The sequence below is a fragment of the Scyliorhinus canicula genome, chromosome 10 (genome assembly GCF_902713615.1).
Source record: "Scyliorhinus canicula chromosome 10, sScyCan1.1, whole genome shotgun sequence".
Lineage (NCBI taxonomy): Eukaryota > Metazoa > Chordata > Chondrichthyes > Carcharhiniformes > Scyliorhinidae > Scyliorhinus > Scyliorhinus canicula.
Genome location: NC_052155.1, coordinates 26,212,444 through 26,235,636, shown reverse-complemented (window position 1 = coordinate 26,235,636; position 23,193 = coordinate 26,212,444). Strand labels below are relative to the sequence as shown.

General features: G+C 44.1%; 1 protein-coding gene across 11 annotated transcripts in view; it reads left to right on the top strand.

The window, feature by feature from the left end:
- Window positions 1-23,193, top strand: part of LOC119972287 (focal adhesion kinase 1) — a 585,346-nt gene that overhangs the window by 243,235 nt on the left and 318,918 nt on the right. For all 11 annotated transcript variants that reach the window (XM_038808747.1, XM_038808746.1, XM_038808744.1 and 8 more), the window contains 2 exons: window positions 4,837-4,891; window positions 16,207-16,347. In XM_038808747.1, the coding sequence (XP_038664675.1) occupies window positions 4,837-4,891; window positions 16,207-16,347 (196 nt within the window). The remainder of the gene's footprint in view (window positions 1-4,836; window positions 4,892-16,206; window positions 16,348-23,193) is intronic.

The window sequence follows — 23,193 nt, the reverse complement described above, 5'->3', positions numbered from 1 at the left end:
GCGCTGTTGTGCTTTCTTGGAGGTAGTGTCAACGTGGGTGGACCAGGACAGATTTTTAGAGATGTGCACCCCTCAGAATTTGAAACTGCTAACCATCTCCACCTCGGCCCCATTGATGCTGACAGGGGTGTGTACAGTCTTTTGCTTTCTGATGTCAATGACCAGCTCTTTAGTTTTGCTGGCATTGAGGGAGAGATTGTTGTCGCTACACCACTCCACTAGGTTCTCTATCTCCCTCTTGTATTCTGACTCATCGTTATTCAAAATCCGGCCCACTATGGTCGTATCGTCAGCAAACTTGTAGATAGAGTTGGAACCAAGTTTTGCCATGCAGTTGTGTGTGTACAGGGAGTAGAGTAGGGGGCTAAGTATGCAGCCTTGCGGGGCCCCGGTGTTGAGGACTATTGTGGAGGAGGTGTTGTTGTTCATTCTTACTGATTGTGGTCTGTTGGTCAGAAAATCGAGGATCCATTTGCAGAGTGGGGAGTCAAGTCCCAGATTTTGGAGCTTTGATATGAGCTTGGCTGGGATTATGGTGTTGAAGACGGAGCTGTAGTCAATAAATAGGAGTCTGGTGTAGGAGTCCTTGTTTTCCAGATGCTGTAGGGATGAGTGTAGTGCCAGAGAAATGGCGTCTGATGTGGACCGGTTGCAACGGTATGCGAATTGAAGTGGATCAAGGCGTTCTGGGAGGATGGAGGTGATGCGCTTCATGATCAACCTCTCGAAGCACTTCATTACGACTGAAGTCAGGGCCACCGGATGGTAGTCATTGAGGCACGTTGCCTGGTTCTTCTTTGGTACCGGTATGGTGGTGGTCTTCCTGAAGCAGGTTAAAGATGTCCGCGAATACCTCTGCCAGCTGGTCCGCGCAGGCTCTGAGTACACAACCAGGGATCCCGTCTGGGCCCGTGGCCTTCCGAGGGTTCACTTTCAGGCAGGCTGATCTGACTTTGGAAGCTGTGATGGTGGGTATGGGTGAATTATGGGCTGCTGGGGCCCTCGACAGCGGATTGTTGGTTACCTGCTCGAACCAAGTGTAGAATGTATTGAGTTCATCGGGGAGGGGTGTGCGGCTGCCAGAGATACTGTTCGGCTTCGCTTTGTAGCCCATTATGTTGTTTAGTCCTTGCCACAACCGCTGTCTGTGACTCTAGCTTGGTTTGATATTCTCTCTTGGCATCTCGGATAGCTTTGCGGAGGTCATACCTGGATTTCTAGTATAGGACAGGGTCGTCTGTCTTCAACGCCTCAGATCTGTCCTTCAGTAGGGAGTCAATCTCGCGATTGAGCCATGGTTTCCAGTTGGAGAACGTACGTACTGCTTTCTTTGGCACGCAGTCGTCCACACATTTGCTGATGAAGTCTGTGACGGTGGTGGCATACTCCTTTAAGTTGGTTGCTGAGTTCTTAAATATGGACCAGTCCACTGCCTCTAAGCAGTCATGTAAGAGCTCTTCTGTCTCCTCGGACCAGCCCTGCACAACCTTCTTAGCTGATTCTCCCACCTGAGTTTCTGCTTTTATTCCGGGAGAAGCAGTCTTATGGTCTGATTTCCCAAAGTGCGGTCGGGGGCTGGAAAGGTAGGCGCCCTTGATTTTTGAGTAGCAGTGGTCAATAGTGTTGTCGCCTCTGGTGGGACAGGAGATGTGCTGGTGGAATTTTGGCAGTACACTCTTGAGGTTGGCCTTGTTGAAGTCTCCGGCCACGATGAACAAGGCCTCCGGGTGTTCTGTTTCGTAGTTGTTTATAACTGTATATAGTTCGTCCAGCGCCTTCCTCACTTCTGCCTGGGGTGGGATGTAGACTGCTATGATAATGGCTGAAGTGAACTCACGTGGAAGATAATATGGGTGGCACTTCACGGCATTACACAGAGGAGAATGCCCAAATTACCTAACAGCACGTCTAGCGGGACTTGTGGGAAGAAACCGGAGCACCCAGAAGAACCCCATGCAGACACAGGAAGAACATGCAGACTCCACACAGACAGTGACCCAAGCCGGCAATCGACCCTGGGACCCTGGAGCTGTGAAGCAACAGTGATAACCACTGTTGACCACTGATGACCAGTGCTGCCCAGGAGGTGTTCCAGAGTAATTTTCCTTCTCAAACATATGGACATACAAATTAGGAGCAGGAGTAGATTGTACAGCACCTCGAGCCTGCACTGCCATTTAATAAAGTCATGGCTGCTCTGATTGTGGTCTCTAATTTCTTGTCTATCTTCTATACCCTTTGATTTTCATGTCAGCCAGGAATCTAACTCTGGCTTAAAAATACTCTCATCCACTGCTCTCTGGGGAAGAGAATTCCACAGACTAATGACCTTAATGAAAGTAATGAGAAAAAAATTATCCTCATAAATTATCCTTATCTCAATTCCATATGAGAAACCCTTATTTTTAAACTGTGTTTTGGTCTCCAATTGGGGGAAACATTCTTTCAACCATCCACATGACCATCCCTTCAGTATGTTGTATGTTTCAATAACATCACCTCACAGTCTTCTAAACTCCAATAGATACAAGCCTAAGCTTTCCTCATAAGACACCCTCTAACCCCAGCAATCAGCCTGTGAACCTTCTCTGCACTGCTTCTAATGCAGTTATGTACTTTCTGAAATAATGAAACCACAACTGTAGACAGTACCAGGATGCCCTGTACAACTTTAGCAAAACTTCTGATCCCCTTTCAATAATAATAATAATAACAGTATCCCATTTCCCTTCCTAATCACTTGCTGTACCTATGTGCCACCTTTTGTAATTAATCTACTAGGATACCCAGATAACTGTGTCCCCTAGAGTTCTGCAATCTCTCTCAATTTATACTGTTTTACTATTCTTCTTGTTAAAGTGGAAAAGTTCATATTTTCTCACACCACTTGTGAAATACATCACTTGCCAAATTTTTGCCTCCGCACTTAACCTATTATTATTGCTTTGCAAACCTCTATGTTCTGTTCAGAATGTATCTCCCTATTTTGCGTCACCAGCAAATTTAACAGTCTTGCATTTGGTCCCTTCTTCCAAGTCATTTATATAGATTGTAAATAGTTGAGACCCCAGCATGATGCTAGTGACAATCTATTTACCAACCCAGAAATGACCCATTTATGCCTACTCTCTGCTTCCTGTCAGCTAACCAATCCTCTGTCCATGCTAATATGTTGTCCTTATACCATGAGTTCTTACTTTGTGTAGTAACCTTTGAGGTGGCACCTTGTCAAATGCCATCTAGAAATCTAAATGCATCACATCTACAGATTCACCTTGACTAATGTTGCTAGTTACTTCCTCAAATGACTCAAATTAGCAAAACAGGACTTCCCTTTCACAAAACCATGTTGACTCTGCTTGATTGTATTGAGTGCTCTGCTATAACTTCCTTAATAACAGATTCTAGCAATTTCCCTATGACCTATGTTAGGCCAATTGGCCTACAGGATTAGATTTGTTACTTTCCAATCTGATGGTGCATATTTTGCTAATATTTTAAATCTGTGATCTCTGTTTATTCGTCCTCTATCTACTTTTTCAGAATCTCTCATCTTGAAAACCTTTAGCAGATAATATTTTATCCTTTTGTTTCAAGGAGAACAGTCCCAACATTTTCAACCATTCTGCATCCCTGGTATTCTAGTAAATCTGTTCTGTGCCCTTTCTAAAGTCTTTATACATTATTTCTTCAGTGTGATGCCCAGAATTTTCCATCATCCTCCAACTGAGGTCTAACCACTGAGATATAAGTTCCAGCATAATCACTTATAATTTACATTTGATTCCTATGTTTATAAACCCAAGTAACCAATATGGTTGTTAGCATTTCACACTGTATCAACATGCCCTAGAAATTTTAAGATTTTGTGTATATGGACACCAAGGTTCCTTTGTTTGTCTGTTGTTGTCAAGATTGTGCAATTATAGTATGTTGTCACCATCCTATCTATGTCTTCTTGAAATCTACAACTATCATCCGTACCCCTGTCTGCTACGGTGCCAAGTTTGGTATAATTGCAAATTTCATAATACTGCTCCTTACATCTGTGTATAGGTTATTTATAAAGCATTGAAATGTGTAATAGACCCAAAACAGATCCTTGAGCAACACTACCATAAACTACCTTCCGTCCTGTAAAGCATGCATGTACCACCACTGTCTCCTTTTTGCTGAGACATTTGCAGCCATACAACCACATTCCTCTTATTCCATAGACTTCCTTCACCTTTGCAAGTAAGCCAGGGTTGTTTGGTTACAAATGCTCTGAAGGACTGATGAGTAGGAATGATAAGAAGTCTTCCTGTTGACCATAGGAACACGTGATGACTTTCATTGTTCCATGCAATATGTACGAAAAGGAAAGTTGTGTTATTGGCATGATTTGGGGTGGCACAGTAGCACAGTGGTTAGCACTGTTGCTTCAGAGCACAAGGATCCCAGGTTCGATTCCCACTTGGGTCACTGTGCGGAGTCTGCACGTTTTCCCCGTGTCTGCGTGCATTTCCTCCGAGTGCTCCGATTTCCTCCCACAAGTCCCGAAAGGAATGCTTGTAAGGTGAATTCGACCTTCTGAATTCTCCCTCTGTGTACCCGAACAGGCGGCAGAATGTGGTGACTCGTGGCTTTTCACAGTAACTTCATTGCAGTGTAAATGTAAGCCTACTTGTGACAATAAAGATTATTATTATGATTTACAGAATAAACTTAAACTTCAATTCTGTGTAGATTGTGGAATAAATATTTTTATGCCTTTTTCTATTTGTTGTTGGTCAATGAATAGGGACTTTAAAATTGTACTGAGAATTAAATACACATCTATTTTATTTTTAACAGGAAGGATGTGGGTTTAAAGAGATTCTTTCCCAAGAGCCTTCTGGATTCAGTAAAGGTAAGGTTTTTTGGACTAATGTTGAAGTGCAGTTTATTTTCTTGGTAGAGTCTTTGCATCATCATCTGATGCTCATACATGTGCACGATGTGAATGGATGAAAAGAAGAACTGAAAATTAAAAATAAGAAATGAAATATCCTATGAGAATTTGGGACTCACCTAATAGCTAAGATGTGCAAGAGGCATATTATCAAATAGCTGCTTCTATGGTGGTTTAGGATGTGTTCCGACTGAGCTGCTTAGTAGCTTTTTCTGTGTCCATTATAGCTTCTCTGCTATTATTCATGACAGTTCGATTGTATGAAAAAACATTCTGCCTGGAAAATTAGAAGATTTGTTGTTGACATGAAACTGAGAAATCTAAAACAAAGAGGTTGGAAGTGTTTAAACAAATGAGCAAATTGGTGTGCTTTATAAGCTTTCATGGTTTCCATGCATCATACTGATTGCAAGGATAGATTTGCAATTTGCTTCTATGGCTCTGCTAATATTGCTGTATTTCTAGTGACATCAAAGTGCAAGGCTAGCCTTAGCTGACTTACTCTTCCAATTTCTCCTCAATCCCTATTGGGAAGCATATGGCTTCTTATACTCCCACACAGTGGAATTCCTAGCATTGGTAATTCAGTCTGGGACTTGCATAAAATATTATGTAGAGCGTGTTATACCTGTAAAGTGCACTCTGGATTACAGGTGATATTCTGCTGTTGGTGTTTGTTTGGGCTTCTTCAAAAATATTTTGTTTTATTTACAAGTATATTGCTTTATTTAGGAAATTAAAATAATGGATTTTTTAAACTGATTTCAGCTTTTAAATTCTTAATGAATAAAAAAATATATAGAGCCAATATATTTTATTCAAAGTAATTTTGGTTTCTATTTGTGCATAAGCATAATTCAGTTCCCATTTCAAGTCACAAACTTGTGTTCTATTTGTCCACATTTCTTAAAGAAGCTGGCTCTGTCTATTTATCATGCTGTAATTACACACTTCCAGCAGTAGTGATGATGCACTGCCTCCATGAGAAGAATAGTATAATTACTGTATGGCAAAAAAATGTTCTTCAGATGTGCTGATATCAATTATAGATATGATATTGCTGTGAAAGATTTGTGAGTTTTCAAATCATCCGTGATTTCCCTCCATGGAAATTTCCATTATGAGAATATCCTACAGAGATGACACTTCAGATGTATGTCATTGGCTAGGAAGTGCTATGGGCTATCCTGAGGTGGTGATAGGCAGTACAACAGGTTTCAGTAACTGCTCATTGAAGGAAATCAGTTGATTTGAAGGATACAATTTACAGTCCTTGAAAAATGCTACATTTCCTGAGGTTAATCTCAAAATTCTGCCTAAATAAAACAATTTAAATATTTAGCGAGTGATCTTAAGTAGTTACACTAATAGAACAGCGTGTGCCGTGTTATTTGTGTGTAAAGTCAAAAAACTATGTTGCTCTAGACATGTAGATAAAATATAAAACTGCCAAAATTAATGTAATCTATACACTGCATTTGAATATTTAGTTTTGACTTCACCTGTCAACTTTTGCGATGCAATTCTGAGCCCGTTGCACGGAATGGGAATTTGTGATTTTAAAAAGTGAGAACTGAGAGGAATCTTGTAAATGGATGACTGAATAAGGGGAATAGAAGAGAACAAAATGCCATGAACTACACACACAATATTACTCAACCATGGGCAGCACCAGCGCCGGCCCTAGGGTTGCTGGCGCCCCGGGCAAGCTGAACTTCGGCGCCCTTCGGGGGGACTGGGGCGGGGGGCGGGGCCGGGGGGGGGTGGGGGGGGGGGGGGGGGGGGGGGCGGGGGTGGGGGGGGGCGGGGGTGGGGGGGGGGCCCGAGGGGGGGGGGGGGGGCGGAGGGGGTGGTGGCCCTTAGTGTTGGGTGGGGTTACTGGATTATGGGGATAGGGTGGAGGTGTTGACCTTGGGTAGGGTGCTCTTTCCACGAGCTGGTGCAGACTCGATGGGCCAAATGGCCTCCTTCTGCATTGTAAATTCTATGATAATCTATGATGGAATGTATGCTCATATTTATTGCCTATTCCTAATTGTGCAAACGAAGGTGATGATAACTGCTTTCTTGAAACATTGCAACCCTTGTGCTTTTGACCCAATCTTAATGAGAAAATGGTGAAATATGTCCCACGTCATCGTGACTTGGAAGTGAATTTGAAGTGGTGTGTTCCCATGCTTTTAATCAAAAACATGATAGAGGTCGTGGGTTTGGGAGATGCTGTCGAAGGAGCCTTGATGAGTCGCTGCCGTGCATCTTGTAGACGGTACACACTGCTGCCATCCTGTGTGGTAATCAGGGGTGGGAATATTTAAGTGCTGGAAGGGAAGCTGTTTGTGGGCTGCTCTATCCTGGTTGGTTAGAAATTGGGAAAAATTAAGATTAAAAAATTTAATTGGGATAAAATAAAAATGGGAATTGGTAAAGGGAAGCTGCCTGAAGGGGGTTATGATATGCAAATGAGCATACCAGTGAGTAAAGCAAGTGTTTACCTCTGTGATGAGAAGAAACAATGGGATGTAGAAGAAGTAACTTTAAAGTGGAGAGATAAGTAATATTGGCATTTTCATGATAAAAGCAAGCTGGGTAACATCAAAGAGATAGAATGATATATCCATAGCATATATCCATATAGCACATTAACAGAGAAAGGGACACAATAGCAGCAGCTACCATCACAGCCATAAACAGCTGCAGAGAACAGTCTTCCCTTAGGTAGCTGAATTCAAAACCTGAAATTAGAACATTATACCTTCGCTGAAACAGAAAATGGTTTTACCAAACATGGGCAAATAACCTGTGTGTGGTGATTTTCTGTTGGATTTAGCTCTGCATTATACAATATGGAATGTTGTTTGTGAACAAGAGTTCAGGAAACGTAGGTATTGGGAACAAAGGGGCAACTTCATTTAACTCTATGTATATAGCCATTCATGTAGTTAGTTAAGTGTACTGTTATAGTCCTTGCCGTGTGTTTTTCTTTTTAGTCAATAAATGTTCTTTATTAATTGATCACAAAATGACTGGACTATTTCTTCCTGGTTTGCATATCTTTCCTCACATTCTACCGCATTGGAAATATATACCACTAAGACCCGGTGTGCCAAGTTTCCCATCTGGGTTTTGGGATACCTTCACATTTAATATCACTAGGGTCCTTAACAGTAGCATTAAACGTCTTGAGTGTCATTGGAGCTACACTCATCCAGGCACGTGAGAATGTTTGGTCACATTTCTCACTTGTGCCTTGTAGGTGCTGGAGGGGCTTTGAGGAGTCAGGAGGTGAGTTAGTTGCAGAATTCTGGGTCTCTTATCTTTTGTAGCTCCAGCTGGTCCAATCACTAGTGACCCCAGAATGCTGATGGTGTGATATTCAACAATGGTGTGGAATGTTACAGAGAGGTGGTTAGTCCCTCTGTCATTGGGGGTATATATAGCTTGGTGCTTTTATCGTTCAAATGTTACTTGCCACTTATGAGCTCAGGTTGTCTAGGTTTTGTTGCAAGCTGGCAAACATTATCTGAAGGACTGTGAATTGTCTGAACACCGCGCAGTCATCAATGAATGTCCTCACTTCTGAACTAATGATGGAGGGAAGATAGAATAGAATTTTACAGCACAGAAGGAGCCCATTCGGCCCATCATGTCTGCACCAGCTCCCAAAAGCTAGTCCCATTCTACACCCCTGTCTCTGTAGCCCTTTCAAATATGTATCCAGCTCTCTTTTGAAACCTCCTATAGATTTTGGCTCCACCACCCTCCCAGGCAGCACATTCCAAATCCCAACAGCTCTCTGAGTAAAGAAGTTTCTCCTCATCTTGCTCCTAGCTCTCTTGCTGCCATCTCAAAATTGTGACCCATAGTCACTGACATACCAACGGGTGGAAGTAGACTATCCTTCTTTACCCTGTCAAAATTGTTCATAATGATCAATAAGATCACCTCTTAATTGTCTCAGCTCCAAGAAAACAAGCCCAATTTCTCCAATATTTCCTTGTATCTAAAATTCCTCATTCCTGGTATCATTCAATTAAATCTCCTCTGCACTCTCTCTAGGGTTTTAACAACCTTCCTTAAACAAGGTGCCCAGAACTGAACACAATACTCCAAATGTGGTCTGACCAATGATTTGTCGAGGTGTAGCATCACTTCCTTGCTTTTATACTCTATGCCTCCATTTATAAACCCAAGGATGCTATAAGCCTCCTGAACTACAGAGAATTATGCACTTCAACCCTGAGGTCCCTCTGCTCCTATACTCCCCTCAAAGTTGTACCATTGAGTCTATATTATCTTCCCATGTTTCTCCTTGCAAAATGCATTATCTCGCATTGGCTGCATTGAAATTCATCTGCCAGGTGTCTGCCCATTTGGCCGGCTTTTCAATGTCCCTCTGAAGCCGCTCAATGTCTTCCTCCAATTCACTATTCTCTCTAGCTTAGTATCACCTTTAAATCATTTATATAAATCAGAAAAAGCAAGTTGTCCCAACACTGATCCCTGGGGAGCACCACTTTCAACTTTTCTCCAGTCTGAGAAATGCCCATATATACCTACCCTCTGTGTCTTATCTCTTAGCCAACTTCTGATCCAATTGCTAACCAACCTGCTTCGTGGCACCATATCGAATGCTTTCTGGAAGTCCAAATATACAACATCCACGGCACTACCCTCATCTTCTGGTTGTTTCACCTCGTCAAAGAACACAATTAAATTTGTCAGAAATGTCCTGCCCCTGACAAAGCCATGTTGACTGTCTAGTATTACGTTGACGTGGAGATGCTGGCGTTGGATTGTAGTGGGCACAGTAAGAAGTCTTACAACGTCAGGTTAAAGTCCAACAGGTTTGTTTTGAATCGCTAGCTTTCGGAGCACAGCTCCTTCCTCAGGTGAATATTAACTTAATTTTCTCCAAGTGTATATTTATCTCATTCTATATTATGGCCTCCATCAGTTTTCCCACTATTAACGTCAAGCTGACAGGCTTGTAGTTTCCTGGATTAACCTTTTCCCCATTCATAAACAATGGGGTCACATTTGCAGTCCTCCAGGCCCCCAGGACTAATCCCGGTATTCAGCGAGGCCTGGAAAATTTCTGTCAACAGCTCCGCAATATGTTCCCTTACCTCGCTCAGTAATCTAGGACACATCCCATCTAGGTCTGGCGACTTCTGTACCTCTCCGCAAGGCACAAGTCAGGAATGTGATGGAATACTTTCACTTGGCTGAGTGTAGCTCTAAAAGCTATCAAGAAGCTCAACACCATCCAGGACAAAGTAGCTTCCTGGTTTGGCCCCCATCCACAAACATTCTCTCCCTTCACTGAAGCGCAGTGGCAGCAGTGTATATCATCATCTGCAAGATGCACTTCAGCAACTCGCCAAGCCTCCTTTGACAGCACCTTCCAAACCCCTGATCTCGACCATTTTGAGAACCACCTCCAAGTCACACACCACCCTGAATTGGAACTATATTGCAGTTCCTTCTCTGTCACTGATTTAAAACCGTGGAATTCTGTTTCCTAACTGCACTGTCATTGTACCTACACCACATGGAATGTAGCAGTTGAACAAGGTGGTTCACCACCATCTCAAGGCCAGTTAGGGGTCGGCAACAAATAATGGCCTTACTAGTGACATTCCCAAAAAGACATTTAATTCCTTGCGCCTATTCTCTCATTTAGTGAGATCATGGGTGACCATTGAACTTGGTGCCTTTGCCCCATATCTTTTAATACTATCAATCTCAAATTTAAAATTAGCTTTGATCGAACATAAAATGCCATTTGCGGAGGAGAATTCCAAACGTTCATCACCTCTTGCATTTGGAAGTGTTTCTTAAGTTTGCTCCTGAAATGTCTAGCTTTAATTTTTACACTGTGCCTCCTTGTCAGAGACTCCCCAGCCAGTGGAAATTGTTCATCTGTCACTGCCTATCTGTTCCCCTTGCTATCTTGCAAACTTCAAATAAATCACTGATTAACCTTCTGAACTCCAGGGTCTAGATCATAATTTAACCAGGTATCACTTTATTAAAACTGTGCTGACTTTCCTCCAGGAGGAGGCCCAACGAGAATTCCCTCCCTCAAATCAACAGAACCCAGCACATCTCAATCATTGGCAAAATGATGGAAGGTGTTGTAGACAGTGTTACCAAGCAACATTTACTCACCAATGATCTGCTTCTTGATGCTCTCTTTGGATTCTGCCAGGACCACTTGTCTCCAGATCCCATTACAAATTTGGTCCAAACATGGATGAAAGAGGTAAATTCTAGAAGTGAGACAAAGTTGAACTGCCTTTAACTTTCCCGCATGGCCAATATATCCTTTGGATATATAAGGACATTAGTGAACCAGATGGGTTTTTATGACAATCAATAATGGTTTCATGGTCATCATTAGACTTTTAATTCCAGGTTTTTTCATTGAATTCAAATTTCACTATCTGCAGTGAACCTGGGATTTGAACCTGGGTCCCCAGAGCATTACTCTGGGTCTCTGGTTTACTAGACCAGTGACAATACCACTAAGGAAATGTCTCCCCATATTATAAAAGACTAAGCACTTAACAGGATCGGACAGAGTCAGCATGGATTTATGAAAAGAGAAATCATGCTTGACAAACCTGCTAGAATTCTTCGAGGATGTAACTTAACAAGGAGGGAGCCAGTGGATGTGGTTTATTTGGGCTTTCAGAAGGCTTTTGACAAAGTTTCACATAAGAGATTAGCCTGTAAAATTAACGAGTATGGGATTGTAGTCTTTTGAGGAATAGAAAGCTGGTTGGCAGTTGGAAACAAAAGAGTAGGAATAAACAGGTATTTTTCCAAATGGCAGGCAGTGACTAGTGGGATGGCGTAGGGATCGGCGCTAGGACCCCAGCTATTCACAATATATATTAATAATTCAGATGAGGGAACAAAATGTAACGTCTCCAAATTTGGATTTGTTTATTGTCATGTGTACCAAGGTACAGTGAAAAGTATTTTTCTGTGAGCAGCTTAAACAGATCATTAAGTACATGAAAAGAAAAGGAAATGTAAGAAAATACGTAAAAGGACAACACAAGGTACACAATGTAACTAGATGACACCGGCAATGGGTGAAGCATACAGGGGTGTAGTGTTAATCAGGTCAGTCCATAAGAGGGCCGTTTAGGAGTCTGGTAACAGTGGGGAAGAAGTGGGGAAATTTGCAGATGACACAAAACTGGTTGGGAGGGTGAGCTGTGAGGAGGATGCAGAGATCCTTCAGTGTAATTTAGATAAGTTGAATGAGTGGGCAAATGCATGGCAGATGCAGCTGATAAATGTGAGGTTAACCACTGTGGTAGCAAAACGGGAGGACAGATTTTTATCTGAATGGCTACAGACTGAGAGAGTGCAATGAAACGTGGGTGAGCTTGTAGGTTAGGATTGTACTTACGGGCAGCACGGTGGCACAGTGGTTAGCATTCCTGCCTACGGCGCTGAGGACCCGGGTTCGAATCCCGGCCCTGGGTCACTGTCTGTGTGGAGTTTGCACATTCTCCCCGTGTCTGCGTGGGTTTTGCCCCCACAACCCAAAAGATGTGCAGGATAGGTGGATTGGCCACGCTAAATTGTCCCTTAATTGAAAAAATAATTGGGTACTCTAAATTTATTTTTTAAAAAAGGATTGTACTTACTGGATTCAGAAGAATGAAGGGTTAATCTAATAGAAACCTATAAAATTCAAACAGAACTAGACAGGATAGATGCAAGATGGATGTTCCTGATGGTGGGGGTATCCAGAACCAGGGGTCACTGTCTGAGGATACGGGATACACTGTTTAGGACAAAGATGAGGGGGGCGATTCTCCGAGCCCCGCGTCGGGCTGGAGAATCGCCGCAACCACGCCCAGATGATGGTGCGCGATTCTCCGAGGTGCGGAGAATCGGCGCCATTTGCGCTGGCACGTTTGACGCGGCGCGGGCCACTGGAATCAGCGGGGCCGCCGATTCTCCGGCCCAGATGGGCCGAGCGGCCGCGCGGATACGACAGAGTCCCGCTGGCGCCGTTCACCCCGGTCGCTGCCGGCAGGAACTCTGCGCGAAGAGTCGGGGGTGGCCTGTGGGGGGGGGGGGGGGGGGGGGGGGGGGGGGGGGGGGGGGCGGGGGGGGGGCCTCCGATGGGGTCTGGCCCGCGATCGGGGCCCACCGATTGGTGGGCCGGCCTCTTTTCCCACCCTGGACCTACTTTCTGGCATGGCCGGCCCCTGAACCAACACCATGTTGAGCCGGGGCCGGCGCACTGAAGAAGTCATCCCCATGCGCAGGTTGGCGCGGCGCCCATTTGGTGCCGGGAAAGGAGGCTGGAGTGGCGTGAACCGCTCCAGTGCTGTGCTGGCCCCCCAATGGGTTGTCCCCGTGCCCGTTTCGCGCCATCGTGAAATGCAACAGCGTTCACGACGACATGCATACTTGGGCTCCATTTGGGAGAATCACCCCCGTGTCATTTCTTTACCCAGAGAGTGGTCAGCCTGTCAAATTCACGACCACAGAAATTATTTGGCACCAAAACATTGTATGGTTTCAAGAAGCAGTTAGATATAGCACTTGGGGCGAAGGGGATCAGAATATGGGGGGGGGATCAGGCTGTTGAGTTGGATGGTCAGCCATGATCATAATGAATGGTGAAGCAGGCTCAAAGAGCCGAACGGCCTCCTGTTGTTATTTTCTATGTTTACAGCAATCGCTGTAAGTAAGCATCCAGATGCAGTTGCAGCAGGCAGTAAAGAGGGTGGTATGCTAGAGTGCATTGCACAAGGATTCGAGTGCAGGAGCAGGGATGTCTTGCTGCAATTGTACAGGACCTTGATGAGACTACGCCTGGAATATTGTGTGCAATGTTGGTGTCCTTATCTGAGGAACGATGTTCTTGCTATAGGAGTGCAGTGAAGGTTTACCAGACTGATTTCAGGGATAGCTGGACTGACTATGAGGAGAGATTTAGTCGGTTTGGATTAAATTTGCTGGAGTTCAGAAGAATGAGGAGGGATCTCAGTGAGCCTGTGGAATTCGCTACCACATAATGCAGTTGACGCCATGATTTCAAGAAGGAGTTAACGGAAACAGATTATTGAATTGGACGATCAGCAATGATTATTATAAATTGTGGAGCAGGCTCGAAGAGACAAATAGCTTCCTCCTTTTCCTGTTTTCTATGTTTCTATGAATATGAAGGCATGCATTTCATTAAGAGTTTTGAATATTTTAACGTTATTTTCTCTACCTTCTGGCATTTTTGTTACGTACGTACCAGAACCTCATATGTTTTTGGACCTTCTCCATTTAGAAAGTACCCTGTTCTGACCAGCACTACTGCTTCACAACACCAGAGTTCCAGGTTTGATTCCCGACTTGGGTCACTGTCTGTGTGGAGTCTGCAAGTTCCCCCGTGTCTGCGTGGGTTTCCTCCGGGAGCTCTGGTTTCCTCCCACAAGTCCCGAAAGACGTGCTTATTAGGTGAATTGGACATTCTAAATTCTTCCTCGGTGTATCCAAACAGGTGCCGGAGTGTGGCTACTAGGGGATTATCACAGTAACTTCATTGCAGTGTTAATGTAAGTCTACTTATGACAATAATATAGATTATAAAGATAAAGGTTATTTTTTTAGGTTCACAGTGGATAACCTCATATTTATTTACATCAAAATCCATTTGCCACAGTTGACATGTATGGATTTTTATGTAATTTTATGTTTCCATCCATACTGCTTACATTGCCACCTGTCATTGGCAAATTTGGATATGTGGTTTTCTATCCCATCATTTAAATCTCAGTGGCGTTCCTGCACACCAGAATGTCGGTTGTCCTCAGTTTAGAGGCAGAATTTTGTCTCCAGTGAGACTGGGCAGTGACCACATGAACAGGTGCGTCAGTGACAGAATGGACTCGATCAGTGGTGGTGTTTTTACTGTATAATTCGAGGTGATGAACATTGAAGTCCTGAGACATTAGTCAGGATGACTAATTAACAGGGTCGACTGGGCTGGGTGCTCCTTTGCAGAGTCTGAATCTGATGGCTATGTTGAAGCTCTGTTCAGTTTGTTCTTTGTAACAATGTGATGCAACTGAATTGCTTGTTAGGTATTTCAGAGCACAGTTGAGAGTCAACATTTGAAGGACAGCACTGCCCTAAAGGACATTCGTGAACCAAGCAGGATTTTAAAGGCAATCTAAAAGCTACATAGTCATTTATTACCAGATTTTTATTCCAGAATTATTTAATTCAGAAACCGTTATGGTGGAATTTGACTGAGTCTCTAGATTACGGGTCCAGTAACATAACATGTTCTATGTTCTATGTTCTAACACTACAATACCATACCTACACTGTGTAAATTGTGAAGTTTATATCAAAGGAGAATGAGAAGGAAATAATATTTGTTGTGTATCAATCCAGACATAACAGATGAGTAAAGAAGTAAGTTAATAACCTTTCTATGAACCGACAAGTAAACCCCAGTTTCCCAAATTAATATAAATCAACAGTGATTATCTGATAAATGATCAAATAAAATGTGAATTAGTAAAGTGCTAATTGTGGTAAGTGATTAAGATATGTTTGTTGAAAGGTGATGCAGCATATCAAAGATCTGACTTTTAAATAAAGGTATCTGATCTGCTCTAAATTATGTTTTATCCTTTGAAAAGCCTGTTCAGGTAACATGGGTTGTTGTTGTTGTTCAATTGTAATTTTGCAGAATGTCAATTCTACCACTTCCAACAGATGTTTAACAGTAAAAACCGCATACATTATCATCAGTAATGGATATTTGTAGGCAAAATGAGTAGCATTTGCAAATAGATCAGATTGTTAAATGACATCAAAATGAACAGCGAAAATTAGTAAAGTTTCACCTACCCAGGACAAATTTGGAGTAGAGCTTCAATTAATCTGAACTATTATATAGAACAAAGGAAGACGACCAAGTTGAAAACGTGTCATCTTTAGGCATTGTAACAATCACTACAAATCAAATCCATTGACAATCATGTTCAGTCTTCAGGAATTTAGCCAGTTCTCAATCTACCCCAGCATATTACTGCTAATGCCACCACTCTATCTTGTTGAAAAGCCTCTTATATAATGTTTCATTATAATGATCCCACATTTCTTACTCCTAGGAGGGCATAGTTTGAAGGATGACAACAATAGCTTAAAGGAAAAACAAACTTTATAAGCAGCCAGATTTTTGAGTTGAAAATCTAGATCTTCCTGATAATTAATTCCAATTTCTTTTTTAGGCTAAAACGCTAAGGAAGTTGATACAACAGTCTTTTCGACAGTTTGCCAATTTGAATGAAGAGCAAAGTGTTCTGAAGTTCTTTGAGATTCTGTCTCCAGTTTACAGATTTGACAAGGAATGCTTCAAATGTGCCCTTGGGGTAAGCTTTTACACTGATATTTTGCTAATTTATCAAAAAGGACGATACTCTTAAAGTTAATCGTGTTTCCTTTGATCTAAAGCTAGTGTGGATGAATACATGTAATGTAGCAGAAGACTGATGTGGTAGTGTAGTGGTGGCTGCATTCTACTGCATTCTACTGCCAAACACGTATTCGTGTTGATGTGTTTTTTATACTTTATCCATGCAAGATATTTTTCGTTGCTTCACCTTGTGCAATTTCTTTCACAAGTTCACTATGAGAAAGTGAGTAGGAGTATACAAAATTAATTTGTGAATATTATAAATTGGAGAATGTTTCAAATAAATTTCAACTTCCAAAATATGAGCTGAATCACGAATGTGAAACAGAGAGAATAATTAAATAAAAGCTTGACAATCTACTTCATTAAAAAATTCCTGTCTTTGCTATATGTAGAGTCCATTGTCTACAAAACGTTCAATAGTGGGCCATTGATCAATTTTCTTATTTTTCATAGCCTGTGTTTAAATGTTTCTCATTTTTATTTGCTTATTTCTCCTTCAATTATCATTCATCAGTTATGCTCCACAAACATTTTTTCTGTCATTTTAGCTTTCTTTTTGATCACATGTCCCTAAAAAAGCTCTCCAAAATACTATTATATAAATACATTAATGTATCAAATGAAAACCGCACAAAAACATAAAGTTTGTCATGAACTTCAACATCTTTCCAAAAGCAAACCTCTCTCCCTCCATACTTCTTCACTGACATTGAATCCTGATTTTTTTTTAAAGTATTTTTATTGAAATTATGAACAATTTTCATTACAACAGGAAATAAACCCAACATAACCTCCCCACCCTAACAGTTGACTGTAACTAGTTCTCCAAAATGCAGAATAAACAAACTCCATTTCTTGTGGAACCCCTCATTCGCCCCTCTTAGGACGAATTTCACCTTTTCTAAATGCAGAGATTCCATTAGATTCTCCAGCCACACCAAGGCACAGGGTGGAGAAGCTGACCTCCACCCCTACAAAACCCCCCTGCGAGTGATCAGTGAGGTGACGGCTAAAACATATGTCCCAGCACCTGTCTGCAACTCCAGCAGGTCTGACACGCCGAATATGGCCCCCCAGGGGACTAGGCTTCAAATCCACATGCAAGATCACCGACACGGTGCCGAAAAACAATCTCCAAAATTTCCCGAACTTCAGGTAGGACCAGAACATACATACATGATTAACTGGACTCCTCCCAAACCGTTCACAAATATCCTCTATCCTCTCATACAACTGGCTCATCTTCAACTTAGTCAGGTGTGCACTGTATACCACCTTTTTAAAAATAAATTTAGAGTACCCAGTTCATTTTTTCCAATTAAGGGGCAATTTCGTGTGGCCAATCATTCTAGCATGCGTGCATATCTTTGGGTTGTGTGGGCGAAACCCACGCAAACACGGGGAGAATTTGCAAATTCCACACGGACAGTGACCCAGAGCCAAGATCGAACCTGGGACCTCAGCGCCATGAGGCAGCAATGCTAATCACTGCGCCACCATACTGCCTGTCTGTGTACCACCTTTAACTGTATCAACCCTAGCCTCGCACAAGAGGTTGAGGCATTTGCCGTCTGCAGCACCTCATACCATAATCCCTCCTTCAACAACATCCCCAGCTCCTCCTCCTCCCACTTGACCTCAACCCCCTCCAGAGACACCTTGGGCGGGATTCTCCCCTACCCGGCGGGGCGGGGTGTCCTGGCGGGATGGAGTGGTGTGAACCACTCCGGCGTCGGGCCGCCCCAAAGGTCCGGAGGTCTCCGCACATTTAGGGGCCAAGCCCTAACCTTGAGGGGCTAGGCCCGCGGCGGAGTGGTTGGCGACCTGCCGGCCGGCGGGAAAGGCCTTTGGCGCCATGCCAGCCGGGGTCGAAGGGACTTCGCCGGCCGACGGAATTCCGCCCATGCGCCGGAGAGTCAGCGGCTGCTGACGTCATCCCCGCGCATGCGCAGAGTAGGGGGTCACTTCCGCGTCAGCCATCGTGAAGGCTATGGCGAAGGCGGAAGGAAAAGAGTGCCCCCACGGCACAGGCCCGCCCGCCGATCGGTGGGCCCCGATCGCGGGCCAGGTCACCATGGGGGCACCCCCCGGGGCCAGATCCCCCCCCCCCCCCCCCCCCCCCCCACCCCCAGGACCCCGGAGCCCGCCCGCGCCGCCTGGTCCCACCAGGAAGGTATGTGGTTTGATTCACGCCGGCGGGAATGGCATGACAGCGGGGGGACTTCGGCCCGTTGCGGGCCGGAGAATCGCCGGGGAGGGGCCCGCCCGTGCCGAATCTCTGGTACCGGAGACTTCGGGAGACGGCGGGGGCGGTATTCACGCCGGTATTCTCCAGTATTGGGCCCAAATGTGGGGGGACAGGCCGGCCCGCCGATTGGAGGACCCAGATCCCATCGGAATGCCCCCCCCCCCCCAAAACACACACAGGCCACCCCCGACCGTTCCCGCAGAGTTCCCGCCGGCGGCGACCAGGGGTGAACGGCGCCAGTGGGACTCTGTCTTTTCGACGTGGCCGCTCGGCCCATCCGGGCCGGAGAATCGGCGGCCCCGCCATTTCAGCAGCCTGCGTCGCGCCAGATGGCCGGTGCAAATGGCGCTGATTCTCCGCACCTCGGAGAATCGCACATCGGGGCGTTGTGACGCGGTTGTGGCGATTCTCCAGCCCGGCGCAGGGCTCGGAGAATTGCCCCCCCATGCTTCCCTTGGACCGACATCAACCTGGACCCACTCCTAACCTAAATTGCTGGTGAAATTGCCTCCATGTTTTCAGCCTGGCCACCACCAGAGGACTCTCCGATTAACTACCTAGAAAAAAACGGAGTGGGGTTATTGCCCTGATCCCCTACAAGAATCTGCCTCCATCCTCACCCACAATGCCTCCATCTCCCTATTCCAAGCCGACACCTTCTCCGCATTTGCCACCCAGTAATAATACAACACGTTTGGAAGGCCCAACCCCCCGACTGCAGCCTTCTCTGAAGTACAATTTTCCTAACCCTAACCACTTTACCTGCCCAGACAAACAACAAAACCAATCTATCCACCCCCTTAAAGAATGACTTTAACAAAAAGACCGTCAGGCACTGAAATAAAAATAAAAACCACGGCAAAATATTCACCTAATGCATCCGACTGGCCAACGATAAGGGAAGACTATTGCACCTCAGTAGGACTAACCCTTCCTACCAATGCAACTTACGAAGCCGGGCCCGATCCTGGACCACCTGAACTCCCAAATACCTGAAGTGGGTTGTTGCCATTGAACAGTTTATATCACAATTAATAGAGAATTTCTAATATGAACAGAATTATCGATGTCTCCAGAAGGGATATTGATTATTCATCAGATTTGATTATCTTTAATTTTTACAGCCTGTGTAATTGAAAACTGTCTTGTCTTCGCAGTGCATTAGTCATTCCCCTTGAAACCTTTTCTTAGAGTCTTCATTTACAGGGTTTGGTGAATATTTTTGCCGATTTGTATCTTTGTCCCAGTGCCCTGCCCCCATATCTTGATTATTGGCAACAGAAACAGTGTCGCAAGTAAATCTTTGGTTGAGTGAAAACTCTAGTCTTCAGACTGGCATACAACTCAGCCATTAATTTACAATTGAATCACATTTCTTCAATGAGCCAACATTGTGAATTTTATCCTGCAATGTATTATTAAGTCAATAAATATATATGCTAAAAAGTGAATTTAATATCCTTTCAGATACAGTAAAATATTTCAGTAATATATGCTCAACATAAGGAGGTGCAATTCTAGATTTAGTCCTTGGAATTGAAGCTGTGAAAATGGATGAAGTAGCAGCGGGGGACCATTTTGTGGATAGTGACCATCAAATGGTTAGATTTAGCATCATTTTGGAAAAGGACAAAGAAACAACAGGAGTAAAAGTTCTAAATTGGGAGAAGACAAATTTTGCAAAGCTGAGAGGTGAACTGACTAAGGTTGATTGGCTACAGCTGCAAGGGGGTGGCACGGTAGCACAGTGGTTAGCACGGTTGCTTCACAGCTCCAGGGTTCCAGGTTCGATTCCCGGCTTGGGTCACAGTCTGTGCAGAGTCTGCACGTTCTCCCCGTATCTGCGTGGGTTTCCTCTGGGTGCTCTGGTTTCCTCCCACAGTCCAAAGATTTGCAGGTTAGGTGGTTTGGCCATGCTAAATTGCCCTTAGTGTCCAAAAAGTTTAGGTGGGGTTACTGGGTTACGGGGATAGGGTGGAGGTGTGGGCTTAGGTAGGGTGCTCTTTCTAAGAACTGATGCGGAATCGATGGGCCGAATGGCCTCCTTCTGCACTGCAAATTCTATGATTCTATGAAAATCAAAAGAAGTTTTGCCATACATTAAGAGAAAGAATAACTAAGAAAATAGTAGGGTACATATAACTTATGCATTGATGCAGAAGAGGTGGGCAGGACTTTCAGTGAGTACTTTGTCTTTGTGTTGAACAAGGAAAGGGATGATGTTAAAGCGGAGGAATGTAACATATTCGATTGAATAAGCATTACGAGAAAGGATGTACTGGAAAGACTGTCACCCTTGAAGGTGGGTAAATCATTGGGCCGGGTGGATTGTATCCCTGTCTGTTAAAAGAAGACAAGGAGGAAATAACGATTTCTCTGAGGATCATTTTCCAGTGCTCGCCAGATATAGATGAGATACAAGAGGATTGCAGGTCTGCGAACGTTGTACCATTATTTTTAAAAGAATGTGAGCGATAGCCCAGAAAATTACAGGCGGGTCAGTTTGAATTCAGTGGTGGACAAATTATTGGAATCAATTCTGGAGTGACTGATAAACTGTCACTTAGATAGGTGATCAGAGACAGTCAACATGGATTTGTTAGGGGTAGATCATGTCTTACTAACTTAATGGAATTTTTGAGGAAATAACAAGGAGGAATGATGATGATAGGAGGCCATTTGGCCCATCGAGTCTGCACTGACCTTCTGAAAGAGCATCTTACCTAGGCCACTCCCCCGCCCTATCCCTGTAACCCCACCTAACCCGCACATCTTTGGACACTAAGCGACAGTTTACCACGGCCAATTCACCTTGCTGGCACATCTTTGGACTGTGGGAGGAAACTGGAGCACCCAGAGGAAACCCACGCAGACACAGGGTGAACGTGCTAACTCCACACAGACAGTCACCCAATGCCGGAATTGAACCCTGGTCCCTGGCACTGTTAGGCAACAGTGCTAACCAGTGTACCACCTTGCCCGTCCCTTTGGACATGAATGTGGTAGGCATGATTGGGATATTTGCAGGTGACACAAAAATTGGTCGTGTAGTTGATAAGGATTTCTGTTGCCTTCAGAATTATGTTGATTGGTTACGTGGGCGGCCAAGTGACAAATGTAATTCAATCTGGAGAATTGTGAGGTAATGCATTTGTGGAGGCAAACCAAGCTAGGGGGATACACTGTAAACGGGAGGAGAGTGAGGAGTGGAGGGAGGAAGTGAAAGACCCTGGAGTGCACATCCTCAGGTCCTTCAAGATGGAAAGACAGATGAATAAGGTGCTAAAGAAAGCATATGGACAAAGTATAGAAACAAAAGCAGGGATGTAATACTTGAACTGTATTTATGTCCAAAGGGACGGGTAAGCTGGTACAGTGGTTAGCACTGCTGCCTAACAGTGCCAGGGACCTGGGTTCAATTCCGACATTGGGTGACTGTGTGGAGTTAGCACGTTCTCCCCGTGTCTGCGTGGGTTTCCTCTGGCTGGTTAGGCCACAGCTGGAATTTTGTATACAGTGCTGGTCAACACATTACAGGAAGGAGATTTGCAAGAATGTTGCCAGAGATTGAAAAATGCAGCTATAAGGAAAGAGTGGATAAATCAGGATGGTTTTCCTTTAGTAAGAAATCTTACAACACCAGGTTAAAGTCCAACAGGTTTGTTTCAAACACTAGCTTTTGGAGCACTGCTCCTTCCTCAGGTGAATGAGGAAGTAGTTGATAAGGAAGGAGCAGTGCTCCGAAAGCTAGTGTTTGAAACAAACCTGTTGGACTTTAACCTGGTGTTGTAAGACTTCTTACTGTGCTCACCCCAATCCAACGCCGGCATCTCCACATCATGTTTTCCTTTAGAACAGTGGAGGCTGAGGGCTGACCTAATTGAGGTGTACAAAATTATGAGGGGCTTATATTGGATAGACAGGAAAAATCTGTTTCCCCAGCTGAGGAGTCAATTACAGGGTCCTAGATTTAAGGTAGAAGGATTAGAGGGGACATGAGGAAAAACATTTTCACACAGTGCAATAAACCTGCATGTCTCTGAAAAGTATAGGCGGTTTGCTTATCTGTCCAGTTTTGGTTATGATGATCTTTGCTGGGAGGCTGCTGTACATTTTCAGCGTTAGGGTTCATTAGGGTTGCTTTGTTTGTGTTATGTCTTTGACCATGTTTTCGTGGCAGTGGGATTGCTTGACAGTATTGTTCTGATCTGGCATTGTTTTGTCGCACTGTCATGCCATTTGGTGTTCGTACTTAGAACAGTCTGACTACTTCGGCTGGATTCCAAGATTCCATCAGTTAGGTGTTGTACGCAAACCTTCTGTCCGATGTTGAGGTTGGGTAGGTCGTTACCTGCATGCCTGACTTTCATCTTCCCCTGTTTTTCAAGCAGTGCATCACGTAGTCCTGGGAGTATTGATAAGTGGGGAGGTTTGCCCATACTTGTCTGCCAGTTAGCAATTCTGCATTGGTTCTGCATTGTGATGTTTGCAAATGCGGAATCATGTTATGATCATTGACCAAACCCCATGTTATCAATGGGATCTGGTTAG